This window comes from Balaenoptera physalus (genome assembly GCF_965194825.1).
Source record: "Balaenoptera physalus genome assembly, chromosome: 17".
Taxonomy (NCBI): Eukaryota; Metazoa; Chordata; class Mammalia; order Artiodactyla; family Balaenopteridae; genus Balaenoptera; species Balaenoptera physalus.
Genome location: NC_138895.1, coordinates 67,266,228 through 67,285,281, shown reverse-complemented (window position 1 = coordinate 67,285,281; position 19,054 = coordinate 67,266,228). Strand labels below are relative to the sequence as shown.

Sequence of the window (19,054 nt, the reverse complement as noted above, 5' to 3'; positions counted from 1 at the left end):
CACCCCTCCTGATCACTCCGCCTCCCTCTTCTGAGTCCTCATCTGTGAGTGCACTAGGCAGAATGCTGCCCTCTGCCAAACCCAGGGAGAGATGCGCTTTGGGGAAATGGGTTTTTCACTGAGCTTTCGGCTTCTTCATCAGCTACCGTGGTTTGCACACATTGGTCATGGTCAGCTTGCCTCCTCGACCCTGTGGATGTGTCTAGAAAAAGACTTTTGGCAAACAAACAAACAGTGAGGAAAATGACCCCTCCCTTCCCTTGTGTAATCACGCTGGGGAGATGCAGCCCCTTTGTAGCTCCAGGCTGTGAAGCAGCGTTCAGCCCAGCTGAGGACTGAAACTCTTGTGTCCTTGCAGGTAAAGCTGGTTCTCTGAGGTGGGAGGCTGGGCTGAGGATGGTTGAGAAAAACCACCATTAGAAGTGGTAGAAGCCCAAGGAAACTCTGGATCGTTGCATTATAGAAGCTACCCCAGTACTTCCACTGGCTTCTTCCCTGACCGCATATTGAAGTTCATCAAGTGATTCTTTCATTTACTTTCCATGTGTTCCAGGCAGTCACATGTGGCACTGTGCCCTTGATATATGAGCATTTGGGCACATAGCCTGTCTAGTAGCATTATTTGTCTTTGAGGGTATTTCTCTAAGGAAGGGGAGTCATGTCTTTTTAATATTTCTTTTGAAAACCTTTTATTGAGGTATAATTTATAAACAGTACTGTACATGAATCTTAAATGTATGGTTCAATTAATTTTTATTTGTGGATACAGAGCCACGTCTTCTAAAATTTTATTATAGGTTAGGGTGTCTACTAATTAATCATCCTGGGTAACATTATCACAAAGGCCATGGTAGTACCATTTGCAAATAGCTAGACCCAGCTGGTAATAAGCCAGTAGCTGACCTTTGCAGAGGGAGCATAGATCAACGCCAAGGGCTTTACATGGATTCTATCTGAGTTTGCAAAACTTATCCAATTTAAGAATCACCTGGCTGTTTATTAAGGATTCTGGTCCCAAGGCCCTGCCCTGGAGATTCTGGCTCAGCAGGCCAGGGTTAGGAGTCAGGAGTCTGTTTTGTTGTTGTTGTTGTTGTTTTAAGAAAGCAGCTCCTTTTTTAAAAAATTTATTTATTTTATTTTTGGCTGCGTTGGGTCTTCATTGTTGCTTGCAGGCTTTCTCTAGTTGCGGCGAGCAGGGGCTACTCTTCGTTGCAGTGTGCGGGCTTCTCATTGCGGTGGCTTCTCTTGTTGCGGAGCACGGGTCCTAGGAGCACGGGCTTCAGCAGTTGTGGCTCTCGGGCCCTAGAGCATAGGCTCGGTAGTTGTGGCGCACGGGCTTAGTTGCTCCGCGGCATGTGGGATCTTCCCGGACCAGGGCTCGAACCCGTGTCTCCTGCATTGGCAGGCGGATTCTTAACCACTGCACCACCAGGGAAGCCCAGGAGTCTGTGTTTTTAACAAGCATCAAGCACATGTAGTCCTCAGGGATACCACATTTAACCCTCACAACCCTACAAGGTTTAAGTTTTATTCCGATTTCACAAAGAAGTAAACTGAGGAACTAAGAGGTTAAGTAACTTACGCACAGTCATACAGCTGGTGAGAAACAGACCTGAGATTCTGCTTCTGAAGCCACCTTCTTTACCACCATTCTCTGCAGCGTCCCAGGAGCGTGTTTCTTATTCCCTGAAGTTTCGGTGGCTCTTTGAATTTGCTGTGTGGATCACGCAGATCTTTCCTTAGCTCTCCTGACAACTTAACCATGAATAGGTGGCCACTCAGATCCCCCAACAGAGTGGGGACGGAGCTGGGGATGCTCTCAGAGACCTGGAGTTTCTACCCAGGACTTAGACCAAGGGTTCTCAAAGTACGGTCCCGGACCGCAAATTCTCCATCCCACTTCAGACCAATTAAATCAGAAACTTCGGAAGTGGAGCCCAGCCCATCTGTGAGTAAACAAGCCCTCCAGGTGTTTCTGATGCAGGCTGATAAGAACCACTGGTTTAGAAGATTCCGCTCTGCTGCCTTCCAGGGTTCATGGTAGGAAGGAAATGCCATAGCAAGGACTGGGTTCTTTGTCCTCTGTGGTTCTTCAGAAGCACTGTTTTGCCTCAAGCTGTGATGACCAGTGATGAATTAGTTCAAAGGGTGTCCTGGATCCAGGTGCTCCCAGAGTCAGCGGCAGCTCCTAGAATGTACAGTATGGCTGCCCTGCTTTTTCATCTTAGAGGCATTTTCCATGGGTCCTTCGCCCTCTACCTCAGCCTCCTTTGAATGACTGTGCAGTGCCCCACTGCATGGATCCTTCAGTGCACGGGATGTCACTGCATAGCGGTGACTTAAGTACAGACTTATTTAGCGTGATGCCTGGCACATAGCAGCACTGGGCAGCTGTCGGTCCTCCTCTCTTTGCCTTAGCGGTGCTGGGAAGCATTGTTCGGAATGTCAGAGACAGTCTTTCCCCTTGCACAAGAGAAACTGGCTGGGAGTGTCACCAGTAGGGAACAGGTTTCTTCTATGACTGAATTATCCCTCAGACAGTACAACATGGCTCCAAATCCCAGCTGCTTACCAGCTTTGGAACCTTGGGCAAATCATACCATCTCTTTTTGCCTCATACCCCGTATTTGTAATATGTGGATAACATTTGTACCTGCCTGACAAGGTTGTTATAAGGTTTACATTAGGGGCTTCCCTGGTGGCACCGTGGTTAAGAATCCGCCTGCCAATGCAGGGGACACGGGTTCGAGCCCTGGTCCGGGAGGATCCCACATGCCACGGAGCAACTAAACCCGTGCGCCACAACTACTGAGACTGCGCTCTAGAGCCCGCGAGCCACAACTAATGAGCCCACGTGCCACAACTACTGAAGCCCACATGCCTAGAGCCTGTGCTCCGCAACAAGAGAAGCCACTGCAATGAGAATCCCACGCACCACAATGAAGAGTAGCCCCCATTCGCTGCAACTAGAGAAAGCCCACGCTCAGCAACAAAGACCCAATGCAGCCAAAAATAAATAAATAAATTTTTTAAAAAAGAGGATCACATTAGACAGTGTAAAGTGCATATGATATGATGGTAAATGCTAAATAAATTTAGTTATTTTTACTCTTATCTCCTTAAAAGATAAAAGAACAGCAACTTTATTTATTGGTAGAGAGGAAAGATCACAGTATTGGATTTGACAGACTTGGGTTCACACTCCAGTTTTACCCAGTTAAGCCCAAGTTTACAGGCTGTATGACCTTGAGCAAATCACTTCTCCTCTCTGATCCTCAGTTTCCTTGTCTGAAAACTAGGATCAGAATGTCTACTGCAGAGTGATTATGAAAGTTAAAATATGATGACTGTATTAGCTTGTGCTGCCACAACAAAATACCATAGACTGGGTGGCTTAAGCAACAGATAATTATTTTCTTACAATTCTGGTGGCTGGAAGTCTAAGATCAGGGTCCAAGCATGGTTGGTTTCTGATGAGAGCTCTCTTCTTGATTTTGTAGATGGCTGCCATCTTGCTACATGCTCACATGACTTCTTTGTATGCATGAGGAGAGAGAGAGAGAAGTTGAGCTCTCCAGGGTCTCTTCTTACAAGGACACTAATCCCATCAGAGCGTGGCCCCATCATTAAGATCTCATTTAACCTTAATGACCTTGGTTCTATCTCTAAATATAGTCACATTGAAGATTAGGGCTTCATCGTATGAATTGATAGGGTAGGGGTGGAGCAGAATTCAATCCATTGCACTGACTTAACTACAGCCTTATTTAGCATGATGCCTGGCACATAGCAGGACTGAGCAGCTGTCAGTCCTCTTCCCTTCATCTTAGCAGTTCTGGAAAGCATTGTTCAGAATGTCAGAGATAGTCTTTTCTCTTGCACAGGAAGAACTGTCTGGGACTGTAGCCAGTAGGAAACAGTTTTCTTCTAAAATCAAGTTATCCCTCAGCTCAGACAGTTCATAGTTGATTTGCTGATTTGTTTTGAGGTTTTTTTGGGGGGCCCAGGCACATCTAATTTATATTTTTCTGGAAGATGAAAATTTGACTGTATTTCAAGGCAGAGGCCCTAGAAATGCTCACAATATGTTCTTGGTGTCAGCTCCATGCAGAGAAGTTTACAGGCAGTCACTTTTTCCACTGACAAAATTCCATGGTGCCTCTGTACATTGATGGCGCAGTTCATAGCAGTGTGCTCAGGAACTTTGCAAACATGTTGTAATTTTAGTTGTTCTCATCCTTCAGCTTTTTATGCGTCCCTGGGAAAACATTTTTTGCTTAGCTAAAAGCTTATTTGATGTTGCTGAACATTAAAAAAAAGAAAGGTATTCTTGCCCATAAGGAGTAAGTGTGTTGGTTTTTTGTCACTGTCGTCACAAATGGCAAGTGAGATAGGTCTACAGAGAGCGAGGAGTAAGGTTGCAATATTTCTGGAATTCTAGAAGAAGTTTAACCCAGAAATTCTGCCCACCCAGTCCCAGTGGTTGGTGAAAAGTTCGGAAGCACAGAGCTTGTAAAAAGAATGACGCTGCTGTGAGCCCAGTTCCCTGACCTGTGGGTTTGAAGTAGCTCAAAAAAAAGGAACAGACGAATATGCACTCCTCTCCTTTGGTATCACTTGGGAGCCAGAGACATGGAACGTTTGGGGGAATCTTTGGTGCCTCAGGAACTAACCTGTTTCTAAGTGCTAAAAGTAGCTGCTGCCTCAGGCCAGCCTCAGACATTTTAAGAATGCTTTCCACTGGGAAAGGCTTTCCAATTGCATTTGTCAAACATTAAATGATAATCAGCCCATGGTTTTCACACTAAGCCTGGGAGCCGCCCTCACTCTTAGAGAATGTGGGCATATTCCATGGGCATTCCCTAGGGTAGCATAAAAGGATCTACATGCCCAAGAATCTGCACTCTATCAAACTGAAAAGTGTGGGGTTTGCCTACGCACCCGTCCATTCCATTTGTTCCCATATACCTAGTACACATATTAACTGTCAGCCTCCTGCCCTCCTTCTCACCAATCCAGGAGTTCTTCAGAGGTGGTGAGTGGGAGATTAGCAGAGTGAGGAGATTCATGGACTTTGGGATTAGACAAACCAGGAGTCAAATTCTGAGACCTCTACTTGCAAAGTGATTTGGGGCAAAATACCAATCTCTCTGAATACAAGTCTCCTCATCTATACGAAGGGGGTAATGGTATCTTCTGCTTCATATAGTTATTAATAGGACCGACTGAGACAGTGTATGTAAACGTTTAGCAGATTACTGAGATATAATAAGTGATTGATAAATGCTAGCAACTGTTATTATTGGGGAAACTATTAATAATTGGCATTAATGTATGAATGACTGAGAAGTAATTGGACCTATTTGATCCTACCTGTGATACTGTATTTATCAGGGACTTGTAGTGTCTTAAACCAAAGTCATTGTGATGTAAGGATGGGGTTAATTAACAGTTGTGGGTTTGTTTATAGGGAGAGGGAAGCGTGAGATGGAAATAGAGAGCCTGGAACCCCTTACCTCACATCACAAAGTTAGTTCTGAATGCTGCCTGTAACAGCATTGCAGGTAGGTGGCTTAATTGATGGTTTCCTCCTTGCAGAAGGAATTTCAGTTCAATTTAAGAAACTTTTAACAGGCTCCTGTTAGGAGCCAAGATGGTACTAGAGGCTGATAGTAGGGGAATTAAAAAAAAAATGCGAGAGATAAAAGCCAAATGTTGTAAGAGCTAATTGTTCAGCTTATGCACTCATGGCTTTATTTTCTCCGTAAACCAGGGCCGATTTTAATTGTCATTACCTTACATGGAGAAGTTCTTGAAGGTGTTTTAATAATATGTATTCTATACCCATTGTGATATATGTTGAAGTAATTAAAGCATAGATGGGATAGAAGAATATGTAAAGATAATCAGACAATTCAAAGAATATATCTAAAAATTAGAGTTCTAAAATTGCTAAATAATTAAAAGGCTATTAATTTGAAAGGAAAAACTTACCAAGACATTGGATGATCATGATGTGACAGTATCCATCAGATTGTGAGTCTTGTTTATCCCTGGAGAAGGAAAGTACATGGGTGAGTTAAGCCCATGGATGACCTGAAGTCTTCATTATACTCTCTCACTTTAATTTCCTTCCCACCTAAAGTTGACCAGCTGGAGTTTGGCCCCTTTTCCTGGTATGATAGAAAGAGTCTTGTGGACCTGGGCTCAAATGCTGGACACTCACTATGTGGTCCTGGGCAGCTACTTTACCACAGAGAACCATGGATTCCTTGTTTGGAAAATGGATCTCATAACGCACTGTCAAGAGTCATTGTGGAGGCTAGACAAGATAGTTTATCAGTGCAACTTTTCACATAGTAGGCATCTACTTTCCTCCCTCTTTATTACTGCTGGAAGCTGGCCATGAATGATTGTGAGGCCATGGGGAATGTGTGGAGGATGACCACGTGTCTCTGGAAATGCACCTGGGTGATACCATTAACTAGTCAAAACTGGGCTCCAATCTGTTTTGCTGCTCATTCTCCTATGTTCAATGGGTCTTTGCTTACACTCAGTATCCCTCAATGATATCAACTTTCTGAGAGATGGGACCTTGCCTAACTCTTTCACCACCATATTCAGATGAAAGAAGTTTAGAAGGTAGAAATGAGGCAAGTGTTCAGTTATTCTTGGCCGACGGACAGCACGCTTGTTCTTGGGCAGCCCTTCCTGTCTGATAGTTTGGGGTTTATTAGAGATTATTTCCCCTCACTTCTTTCCTGGAGAGTCTATTGACTGCTGAGCCCCATTAGGGGTGACCAGTTGATGAAAGTATTCAAGAGGAGCACCAGAACCATTGAAGGGATCTAACCAGCTGATTTTCCTTCCTCCCTCCCTCCCTCCCTCACTCCCTCCCTCCCTCCCTTCCTTCCTTCCTTCCATCCTCCCTTTCTTTCTCTCTCTCTTTCTTTCTTTTTCTTTATTTCTTCCTTCCTTCCTTTCTTTCTTTTCTTTTCTTTACTTATTTTTGTGTGGCTTGCATTGTGGCATATGCAGGGAGATGCTAATTACAGCAATTAAGTAAAATGAGAATGTAATATTGCTTAGCAACCCAGTTACCTAATCTGTAATTTTACTAATTTGGCTGAATCTGTGTGCTGCAACTGTTTTTGTTTTAATTAAGGATATTAATAATAGTGTTTTTTATGGAACATTTTATGCGAACATCTGTCCAGAATTAAATTAGTGCATAAGCATCCCTTGTGAGATAGATTTTTTTGTTTCTGTTTATCTCAAAACCACTCAGACAAAAGGGGCATATCTGGAGGATCAAGAAACAATATGCAGTCTCATGTCATACCTCAGTTATTGATAGAGAAACATGTGGCCTGGCCTCCCGCAGGAATGAGTATTTCTACTGCCTTGTTCCCTCAAATCTTGGACAAAGAATTTGACTTGAAAGTGGGCTTATCACACAGCCCTTCTGAGCCTCATGGAATCTACCACTTTGGGAATTTGAAGTCATTTTAAAACGTTTCGCCCTTTCTTTTTATCTTATAAAAAGGTAAATCGGTTAGGGACACAATTATATATAATTCTTTAAGTGTACACTGGATCCATGCTAGCCATGAATGTAAAATCTTAATGACTTTCATTTTTTTGATAAGATGATTACCTTCTACTCCCAGACCAAAAAAAAAACCCAAAACACTCAGACTCCCTAAGCAACCAAGCTACTACTGAAAACACCAGTTGCTAAAGATGGATTTGAAAGAAGAAACAGGAAATGGGTGTTAGACTAATCTCATAGAACATCCAATCCCAGATACCTTTCAAGATCACTTTTTTTTTAGGACTGAATTAATCTGGAAATCAGCATTTAGTGGATGCCAACCAAATTCTTTGGATTTAGCCGTAACTACTGTTTGCTGTGGTTGAGGGATGGAGGGTGGGAGAGAAGTCAATATCTCATAACAGTAATTAATCACAAACTTCTTGGAAAAGAGTCCTCTTTGTAGTCTAGCTGTTCATTTAGTCATTCATTTAAAAAATATTTACTGAGCGCCTGCCATGTGCTTGGAGTTGTTCTAGGTGCTAAGCGTACAGCAGGGGATAATCAAACAAAAAGTCCTGCCCAGATCAAATTAATTATAATAATGACTATTGCTATATATTCTGTGCCAGGTGCTGTTCCATACAGTATTCCTGTAACTCATTTCATCCTGACATATTGCTAACCCCAGTTTGCATTTGATGAACCCAAGGCATGAAGAGTTTAAGAAACTTGTCAAGGTCATACCATTGGCAAAGAGCCATTGAGGTATCTGCCTCTCTGCTCTGTCCCCTCCTACCTATGGCTTTATTCTCTTGCCCCACTCTCTCATGTTATATGGTCCTATTCATTTGTTCACTTATCTACACTCCTTGCTAACAGGGAGTGTAAAATCTTGCTAGAGTTTGTGGCTTTGCTTCCAACCATGGAAATGTGTATCTGAATTTTGTACCCAGGGAACAAAACATGTCTTTGGGCTTCTCAAGCAGTTTCAGGTAAAACTTAGAAATTGGGTGTGAGACCAGAGGGCAGACAGCAAAAGCAAGAAGAACTACAATCCTGCAGCCTGTAGAACAAAAACCACATTCACAGAAAGATAGACAAGATGAAAAGGCAGAGGGCTATGTACCAGATGAAGAAACAAGGTAAAACCCCAGAAAAACAACTAAATGAAATGGAGATAGGCAATCTTCCAGAAAAAGAATTCAGAATAATGATAGTGAAGATGATCCAGGACCTCGGAAAAACAATGGAGGCAAAGATCAAGAAGATGCAAGAAATGTTTAACAAAGACCTAGAAGAATTAAAGACCAAACAAACAGAGATGAACAATACAATAACTGAAATGAAAAATACACTAGAAGGAATCAATAGTAGAATGACTGAGGTAGAAGAACGGATAAGTGACCTGGAGGACAGAATGGCGGAATTCACTGCTGCAGAACAGAATAAAGAAAAAAGAATGAAAAGAAATGAAGACAGCCTAAGAGACCTCTGGGACATAATTAAACACAACAACATTCGCATGATAGGGGTCCCAGAAGGAGAAGAGAGAGAGAGAAAGGACCTGAGAAAATATTTGAAGAGATTATAGTTGAAAACTTCCCTAACATGGGAAAGGAAATAGCCGCCCAACTCCAGGAAGCGCATAGAGTCCCATACAGAATAAACCCAAGGAGAAACACGCCAAGACACATAGTAATCAAATTGGCAAAAATTAAAGACAAAGAAAAATTATTGAAAGTAGAAAGGGAAAAATGACAAATAACATACAAGGAAACTCCCATAAGGTTAACAGCTCATTTCTCGGTAGAAACTCTACAAGCCAGAAGAGAGTGGCATGATATACTTAAAGTGATGAAAGGGAAGAATCTACAACCAAGATTACTCTACCCAGCAAGGATCTCATTCAGATTCGATGGAGAAATCAAAAGCTTTACAGACAAGCAAAAGCTAAGAGAATTCAGCACCACCAAACCAGCTCTACAACAAGTGCTAAAGGAACTTCTCTAAGTGTGAAACACAAGAGAAGAAAAGGACCTACAAAAACAAACCCCCCAAAATCAAGAAAATGGATAGGAACATGCATATCGATAATTACCTTAAATGTGAATGGATTAAATGCTCAAACCAAAAGACACAGGCTTGCTGAATGGATACAAAAACAAGATCCATATATATGCTGCCTACAAGAGACCCACTTCAGGCCTAGGGACATATACCGACTGAAAGTGAGGGGATGGAAAAAGATATTCCATGCAAATGGAAATCAAAAGAAAGCTGGAGTAGCAATACTCATATCAGGTAAAATAAACTTTAAAATAAAGAATGTTATAAGAGACAAGGAGGGACACTACATAATGGTCAAGGGATCAATCCAAGAAAAAGATATAACAATTACAAATATATATGCTCTGAACAGAGGAGCACCTCAATACATAAGGCAACTGCTAACAGCTATAAAGGAGGAAATCAACAATAACAAAATAATAGCGGGGGACTTTAACACCTCACTTACACCAAAGGACAGATCATCCAAACAGAAAATTAATAAGGAAACACAAGCTTTAAATGACACAATAGACCAGATAGATTTAATTGACAGTTATAGGACATTCCATCCAAAAACAGCAGATTTCACTTTCTTCCCAAGTGCGCACGGAACATTCTCCAAGATAGATCACGTCTTGGGTCACAAATCAAGCCTCAGTAAATTTAAGAAAATTGAAATCATATCAAGCACCTTTTCTGACCACAATGCTATGAGATTAGAAATCAATTACAGGGAAAAGAACGTAAAAAACGCAGACACATGGAGGCTAAACAATACGTTACTAAATAACCAAGATATCACTAAAGAAATCAAAGAAGAAATCAGAAAATACCTAGAGACAAATGACAATGAAAACACGATGATCCAAAACCTATGGGATGCAGCAAAAGCAGTTCTAAGAGGGAAGTTTATAGCTATACACACCTACCTCAAGAAACAAGAAAAATCTCAAGTAAACAATCTAACGTTACACCTAACGGAACTAGAGATAGAAGAACAAACAAAACCCAAAGTTAGCAGAAGGAAAGAAATCATAAAGATCAGAGCAGAAATAAATGAAATAGAAACAAAGAAAACAATAGCAAAGATCAATAAAACTGAAAGCTGGTTCTTAGAGAAGATAAACAAAATTGATAAATCATTAGCCAGACTCATCAAGAAAAAGAGAGAGAGGACTCAAATCAATAAAATTAGAAATGAAAACGGAGAAGTTACAACAGACACCGCAGAAATACAAAGCATCCTAAGAGACTACTACAAGCAAGTCTATGCCAATAAAATGGACAACCTGGAAGAAATGGACAAATTCTTAGAAAAGTATATCCTTCCAAGACTGAACCAGGAAGATATACAAAATATGAACAATCACAAGTAATGAAATTGAAACTGTGATTAAAAATCTTCCAACAAACAAAAGCCCAGGACCAGATCGCTTCACAGGTGAGTTCTATCAAACATTTAGAGAAGAGCTAACACCCATCCTTCTCAAACTCTTCCAAAAGTTGCAGAGGAAGGAACACTCCCAAACTCATTCTATGAGGCCACCATCACCCTGACACCAAAACCAGACAAAGATACTACAAAAACAGAAAATTACAGACCAATATCACTGATGAATATAGATGTAAAACTCCTCAACAAAATACTAGCAAACAGAATCCAACAACACATTAAAAGGATCATACACCATGATGAAGTGGGATTTATCCCAGAGATGCAAGGATTTTTCAATATATGCAAATCAATCAATGTGATACACCATATTAACAAATTGAAGAAGAAAAACCATATGATCATCTCAATAGATGCAGAAAAAGCTTTTGACAAAATTCAACACCGATTTATGATAAAAGCTCTCCAGAAAGTGGGCATAGAGGGAACCTACTTCAACATAATAAAGGCCATATACGACAAACCCACAGCCAACATCATTCTCAATGGTGAAAAACTGAAAACATTTCCTCTAAGATCAGGAACAAGACAAGGATGTCCACTCTCACCACTATTATTCAACATAGTTTCGGAAGTCCTAGCCATGGCAATCAGAGAAGAAAAAGAAATAAAAGGAATAGAAATTGGAAAAGAAGAATTAAAACTGTCACTGTTTGCAGATGACATGATAATATACATAGAGAATCCTAAAGACGCCACCAGAAAACTACTAGAGCTAATCAATGAATTTGGTAAAGTTGCAGGATACAAAATTAATGCACAGAAATCTCTTGCATTCCTATACACTAATGATGAAAAATCTGAAAGAGAAACTAAGGAAACACTCCCATTTACCATTGCAACAAAAAGAATAAAATACCTAGAAATAAACCTACCTAGTGAGACAAGATACCTCTATGCAGAAAACTATAAGACACTGATGAAAGAAATTAAAGATGATACCAACAGATGGAGAGATATACCATGGTCTTGGATTGGAAGAATCAATATTGTAAAAATGACTGTACTACTCAAAACAATTCAGTGCAATCCCTATCAAATTACCAGTGGCATTTTTTACAGAACTAGAACAAAAAATCTTAAAATTTGTATGTTGATACAAAAGACCCCGAATAGCCAAAGCAGTCTTGAGGGAAAAAAATGGAGCTGGAGGAATCAGACTCCCTGACTTCAGACTATACTACAAAGCTACAGTAATCAAGACAATATGGTACTGGCACAAAAACAGAAATATAGATCTGTGGGACATGATAGAAGGCCCAGAGATAAACCCATGCACCCATGCGCCTATGGTCAACTAATCTATGACAAAGGAGGCAAGGATATACAATGGAGAAAAGACAGCCTCTTCAGTAAGTGGTGCTTGGAAAACTGGACAGCTACATGTAAAAGAATGAAATTAGAACCCTCCCTAACACCATACACAAAAATAAACCCAAAATGGATTATAGACCTAAATGTAAGACCGGGCACTATAAAACTCTTAGAGGAAAACACAGGAAGAACACTCTTTGACATAAATCACAGCAAGATCTTTTTTGATCCACCTCCTAGAGTAATGAAAATAAAAACAAAAATAAACAAATGGGACCTAATGAAACTTAAAAGCTTTTGCACAGCAAAGGAAACCATAAACAAGACAAAAAGACAACCCTCAGAATGTGAGAAAATATTTGCAAATGAATCATCAGAGAAAGGATTAATCTCCAAAATATATAAACAGGTCATGCAGCTCAATATTAAAAAAAGAAACAACCCAATCCAAAAATGGGGAGAAGACCTAAATAGACATTTCTCCAAGGAAGACATTCAGATGGCCAAGAAGCACATGAAAAGTTGCTCAACATCACTAATTATTAGAGAAATGCAAATCAAAACTACAATGAGGTATCACCTCACACCAGTTAGAATGGGTATCATCAGAACATCTACAAACAGCAAATGCTGGAGAGGGTGTGGAGAAAAGGGAACCCTCTTGCACTGTTGGTGGGAATGTAAATTGATACAGCCACTATGGAGCACAGTATGGAGGTTCCTTAAAAAACTAACAATAGAACGATCATATGACCCAGTAATCCCACTACTGGGCATATACCCTGAGAAAACCATAATTCAAAAAGACACATGCACCCCAATGTTCATTGCAGCACTATTTACAATAGCCAGGTCATGGAAGCAACCTAAATGCCCATCGACAAGACGAATGGATAAAGAAGTTGTGGTACGTATATACAATGGAATATTACTCAGCCATAAAAAGGAACAAAATTGGGTCATTTGTAGAGACATGGATGGATCTAGTAGAGACTGTCATACAGAGTGAAGTAAGTCAGAAAGAGAAAAACAAATATCGTATATTAGTGCATATATGTGGAACCTAGAAAAATGGTACAGATCATTCGGTTTGCAGAGCAGAAATTGAGACACAGATGTAGAGAACAAATGTATGGACACCAAGGGGGGAAAGCCTCGGGGGGGTGGGGGGGTGATGTGATGAATTGGGTGATTGGGATTGACATGTATACACTGATGTGTATAAAATGGATGACTAATAAGAAAATAAATAAATAAATAAATAAACATTAAAAAAAAAAGAAATTGGGTGTGAATTGCAGCTTGATACCCTCTCCCAGGGCGCCAGTATTTTTTCTAGCTGGGTAAGAAAGTTATCTTCTCCAGGTAGACAGCATTTCCTTGGTTTCTGTAGTGTAGTCCCCACGGCAGATAAGAGACAGATGGTCATATTTTTAAGGATACACTTGCTTAAAAATGTAAACTAATTGAAAGATAAATAATAGCTGTTTCAGAGTCCCCTTCCCCTCACCCCACCAAGACTGCAGATCAGGAAATATCTTTGGGAAGAATCTTGAGAGGAATGTAAAAAGGCTGTTCCTGGCAGGATGGGAAAAACTCAGGCAGACAGATTCTGTCCTTAGCCCTACCCTTTCAGAAGTGCAAATGATGACTTTTAAAATCTTACTGTCCAGCTGACATTTACTTGGTACATTGTATCCAGAATCTGACTACTGTAATGTGTTCTCAAATGCAGTCTGCAAATGAAGAGCCCATTAGGAGCTTTTCACTGGCCCCAAATTTCAGAGGATTTCAAAATAGGTCAATTGTGTATGAGTGTGTGTGTTTGTGTGTGTGTGTACTTCTCTTTGTAAAATTGAACTCACATTTCAAAAACTTTTGAAAAACTTGCATTCATGTAGTTACTCAGCCAACATGTATTGAACACTGACTATGAATCAGGTAAGATTCTACACACTGCGGAATCAATGAGAGATGGGACAAGGCTCCTACCTTGAAGGACATCAGGGGAGATGACGTGGTGATCTTAAGCAGTGGGGTAAATGAATTGATAATGATGTGTGGCGTCCAGAGGAGGGACACCTACCTTGAGGAGATCCATGCTATGCTTGGTCTTGAGCACCAGCAGATCACTGCGCTGTCAACAGCAAGTTTGCTTCCCCCAACATCTTCCTACCCAGGAGCTCTCAACTTTGACACACGAGCAACAAACCTTACATACAGAGAGGGCACCCAAGAACTCCTCCTGGCTGCCAGCCTAGGCAGTCTGAGCCTTGCTGGAAATGTCGCCACCTCACCTTAGATCCCAAGAAGCAAATCATCTACTCCAAGTGTGGTTCTCCCAAGAGGGCCCAAAGTCTAGGGATGGCTTTGATCCAACCATAGACTCTCAAGGTGAGAACTCTGCCATCCCTGGGGAGTCACGGACCAGCCCATGCTTGAACACGTCCACAGATACTGCAGACATATATGCTTGCCCCCTTCCTCCTTCCCATTCCTCACACAGTCTCTCGTCGCCAAATTATGTTCTGAGTGATTTCTGGTGCTCAGTTGAAAGGAAGGAAGAAGAGGCTTGAACAGAGCAGGAAGCTCCTCGAAGGCTCCCCGGTGCACCCCTGAATCCAAAAGGATCGTGTAACTTCAACTGGCAGGTCTCAGCAGCTCTCGTGACTCAATTGCTGGAGGCCAGTAGGTTCATGTAAGGCATTAATGAGGCCATGAGTGTAGGTTTCATCCCACATGGATCGATTAACTTCATTCTGAGAAGGGCTATTCCACAGCCACAGGCTGCAGGTGTCAGGTAATAGGAGCTAGACATGGACCGTTTAGACTAACGCAGGCACAAACCAATGCAAGAGGACGCAGATGAGTTCATCTAGTATTCCAGCCCTGAATTGCCGCTAACATTAAACAAACAAAACATGTATTCCACGCTGAGTCAGAATGCATATATTTTTCAGTGCAATGGAAGTCCTGATTCTAAAAATTAAGGTGAAATATTTGGGTTCGTTTTAGTCCCGTAGCCTTGTAAAGCTAATCTTTACCTTGTGCGGTATATGTTGCTTAGAGAAAAATTTAAGAATTAAAAAAATAAAGTAAGTAGAAATAAAATCACCTATGAAATTGCTTGACATTTTAATGGATTTGTTTCTAAGCTTTTATTTTACATAGTTGAATTGCATATTTAGAGCCTTTCAATGAATACAGGTGCACTTCTCCACATTCACATATGTGTTTCTAAAATTATTTGTTAGGACTGTGTAGTACCCCATCCAGAAGATGTGTACCCAAGTGCATTGTGTGGATATCTGATGTAGTTCATTTGATTTTCATCTGGAAAAAGTATCCTTTTGTTACCAGTATGCACACTAGGTAGCAGAAAAGACAATTTGCTCTGTCTCACAGTTTACATACCGTACTGTACGTTTCATTAACCAATATTGGTATATTCAAAAGAACACATAATTCAGCATGTCTGCAGTTGTTCAGATTGCAAATCAACTTGTTCTTTGACACAAATGTTAGATAATTCACACTTGGTTAGTTGAAAAATCCATTTTTCCTCTTCCCTTTTCTTCTTCAATGAGAATTTGGTGATGAAACAAATAACAAAGTACACCAATAGTCCTCCCCTCAAAGGGCTTTTTTTTTTAATCATTATTTCCTGTAACACGGTGAATTTCCCCATCAAGGACTCCCTGTGCCTGGTATTGGTCAGCTAGATACAGGGCTTGCTCATACCTTGTTACACTCTGTTAGTAATTTCATTCCTTTATATCCAGACTTACCAAATGCAAAATTCCTAACAAATTGCATTTTCCAGTTATTATTGGCTTTAATTTTATAGTCTCTCTAGAGAAAAAGAAATATTGGTAAGAAATTCACAAACATGTGACATTCTTCAGAGGGTGGTGTAACTTCTTTTTTGCTTCACTTGTGCCTCTGTGTTACATTTACACTATCCCTGGACTGTGACAAAGTTGATGTCCTCTGGGTGGAAATTTAGTGGAAAGAAAGTGAGAACGTGAACAGGGAAGGCATCAGGAAAATAATTTTTATTGAATGCTTACTATGATGCACTAAATACTGGATTAAGTCCTTTATATATTTTCTTTTCGTGTGTGTGTATAAACATGACTTTTAATGCATTTAACATTTATGTACCCTTAGGAACATAAACAATCAGGTTTTTTTTTTTTCTTTCCTTAAAAAAAAGTAATTTTAACTAAAAAAAAAGTACCCAGTTAAAAGCAAATAAGAGTAGAAAAAGATATATAATGAGAAGTCAAATTTTCTACTTCAGATCTGTTTCCCAGGGCAACCACTATTAGCATTTTCTTATATGTTCTTACATAAATATTTTATAAACACACAAAAGCATATATAAATATGTAAGTGTATTACTCCTTCCCCACCTTCTTTTCTTAAACAAATGGGAGCCTGGTCTATTCACTTTTGTTTTTTACTATAGATGTTTCATTTCTGTAAACATCAATGCAGCCCATTCTTTCCACAAGCATATATATTATAACTGAGTATATATACTATGAGTATATATATAGGATGACTTATTTAACCAGGTATTCCTAGTCTTTTGCTTTTATAAACAACGTGGCATTGAAAATCCTTGAATATACATACATTCCTTCACATACTTTTTAATTTATGTAGAAGCTGCCCCAATGTATACCCCAAATCTGTTAACGAACTTTTTGACCTCTTCATTTCTCTTTGGTTAACATTAGCATCTCATTGTTATTTTGATTAGCCATCTTCTGTTTAGTTCCACTGAGCTTCCCATTTCTACCTGAATGAGTACTAACCTGTTTTGATTAACACAGCCTTAAAATATATTTTTATGTCTGGTAGGTTCAGTCTCCTTGTATTTCTCTATAAAAGGAGCATTTACAAAATATTTTAAGGACAACATTTCAGATTGCCTTAATGACAGACTCATACAAATCCAGCACAGGCTGACCTTGGAGATATTGCGGGTTTGGTTCCAGATCATCACAACATATTTTCTTTATATATTTTCTTATATTTATTCCTAATCATATGAGGCAAGAATTATATTTTTAAAGTAAGGAAACAGAGGGTAGGGGCAAGGGATGGAATAATACTTATTGATTACAAACCATATCTAGGTTCTGTACAAGTACGGTACATAGATCGTTTCATTGGATCTTTATAACACTACTTTATGAGGTGGTGACTCTTAGAACATTTCACTAATGGTAGAAGAGGGTTCTAATGCAGTTTGTTATGCCTCCCAAACCTGTGTCCCTTTTCGGTTTACCATGCAGTCTGCCAGCTGTGCCCAACTGACACAGATTTTAAGATTTTAAAAAGGAAGAGCTAGATATATTTCTTGAAGCAACTAAAACGTAAACACCTTTGAGGAGAAGAACACTTTTGAGCAACTAAGAAAACACAATAGGAATTTGTGCTTTCTGTACATACTTCTTCTTTTTAAAAAAAATTTATTTATTTATTTATTTATGTCTGTGTTGGGTCTTCGTTTCTGTGCGAGGGCTTTCTCCAGTTGCGGCGAGCGGGGGCCACTCTTCATCGCGGTGCGCGGGCCTCTCACTATCGCGGCCTCTCTTGTTGCGGAGCACAGGCTCCAGACGCGCAGGCTCAGTAGTTGTGGCTCACGGGCCTAGTTGCTCCGCGGCATGTGGGATCTTCCCAGACCAGGGTTCGAACCCGTGTCCCCTGCATTGGCAGGCAGATTCTCAACCGCTGCGCCACGAGGGAAGCCCCCATGCTTCTTCTTAATGAAGTTTTATCTGACCCTCAATCCCTTTAAATTCTTAGGCTTTTGAGAAGTGCTTTCCATTTTCTCTACTCTCACCCAGATTTTGAAACCTCCCAGGTTCTCAGTTACTCTTGTTCCCTTCTTATTACAAAACCCCCTCCTCCCTCCCGGCGAACTGGACTCAGTCTCTACATGTTAAATCCCTGGGTGGTGGCACCCATGTCAGCGGACATTTTCCTTCACGCTGTCCTGGACTCTCCTCTCAATGAGATTCATGGAACTTCTGTCTTGTATTATCTTTTTACTGGGGTATAATTGACAAATAAAAGTATACACGCGATGATTTCATGTCCATGTATATTGTGAAATGGTTACCACAATCAAGTTAATACATCCATCATCTCACATAGTTACCTCTTTTTTCGCAAATTTTAATTTTTAGCAGATTTCAAGTCTACAATACAATATTATTAACTATATCACCAGGCTGTTCATTAGATCCTCAGAACGTATTCATCTTACAACTAAAAATTTGTACCCTTTGACCAACATCACCCCATTTCCCCCAGGCTCATCAATCATTATTCTACACTCTGCTTCTATAAGTTTGACTTTTTTTTTTTTTTTAAAGATTTCACATATAAGTGATGTCATACAGAATCTCTCTTTCTCTGTCTGGCTTATTTCACTTAGCATAATGCTTCCAGGTTCATCCATGTTGTTGCAAATGGCAGGATTTCCTTCTTTTTTTAAGGCTGAATAATATTACATTATGTATATATGCACCACATCGTCTTTATCCATGTGTCCATCGATGGACTCTTAGGTTGTTTCCGTATCTTGGCTATTGTGAATGATGCTGCAGTGAACTTGGGAATGTAGGTATCTCTTTCAGATGCTGATTTTGCTTCCTTCAGATATATCCTCAGAAGTGGCATTG

At 40.2% G+C, this 19,054-nt stretch overlaps 2 protein-coding genes across 3 annotated transcripts in view; one reads left to right on the top strand and one right to left on the bottom strand.

Moving 5' to 3' along the window:
* The window catches only part of SNTB1 (syntrophin beta 1), a 243,543-nt gene that overhangs the window by 202,932 nt on the left and 21,557 nt on the right, over nucleotides 1-19,054 (top strand). The gene's annotated exons all lie outside the window — the stretch shown is intronic.
* MTBP (MDM2 binding protein) overlaps nucleotides 3,015-19,054 on the bottom strand; it is a 109,024-nt gene continuing 92,984 nt past the window's right edge. For both annotated transcript variants that reach the window (XM_082433172.1, XM_082433169.1), the window contains one exon: nucleotides 3,015-6,053. In XM_082433172.1, coding sequence (XP_082289298.1) covers nucleotides 6,048-6,053 — 6 coding nt within the window. In that variant the 3' untranslated portion in view covers nucleotides 3,015-6,047. The remainder of the gene's footprint in view (nucleotides 6,054-19,054) is intronic.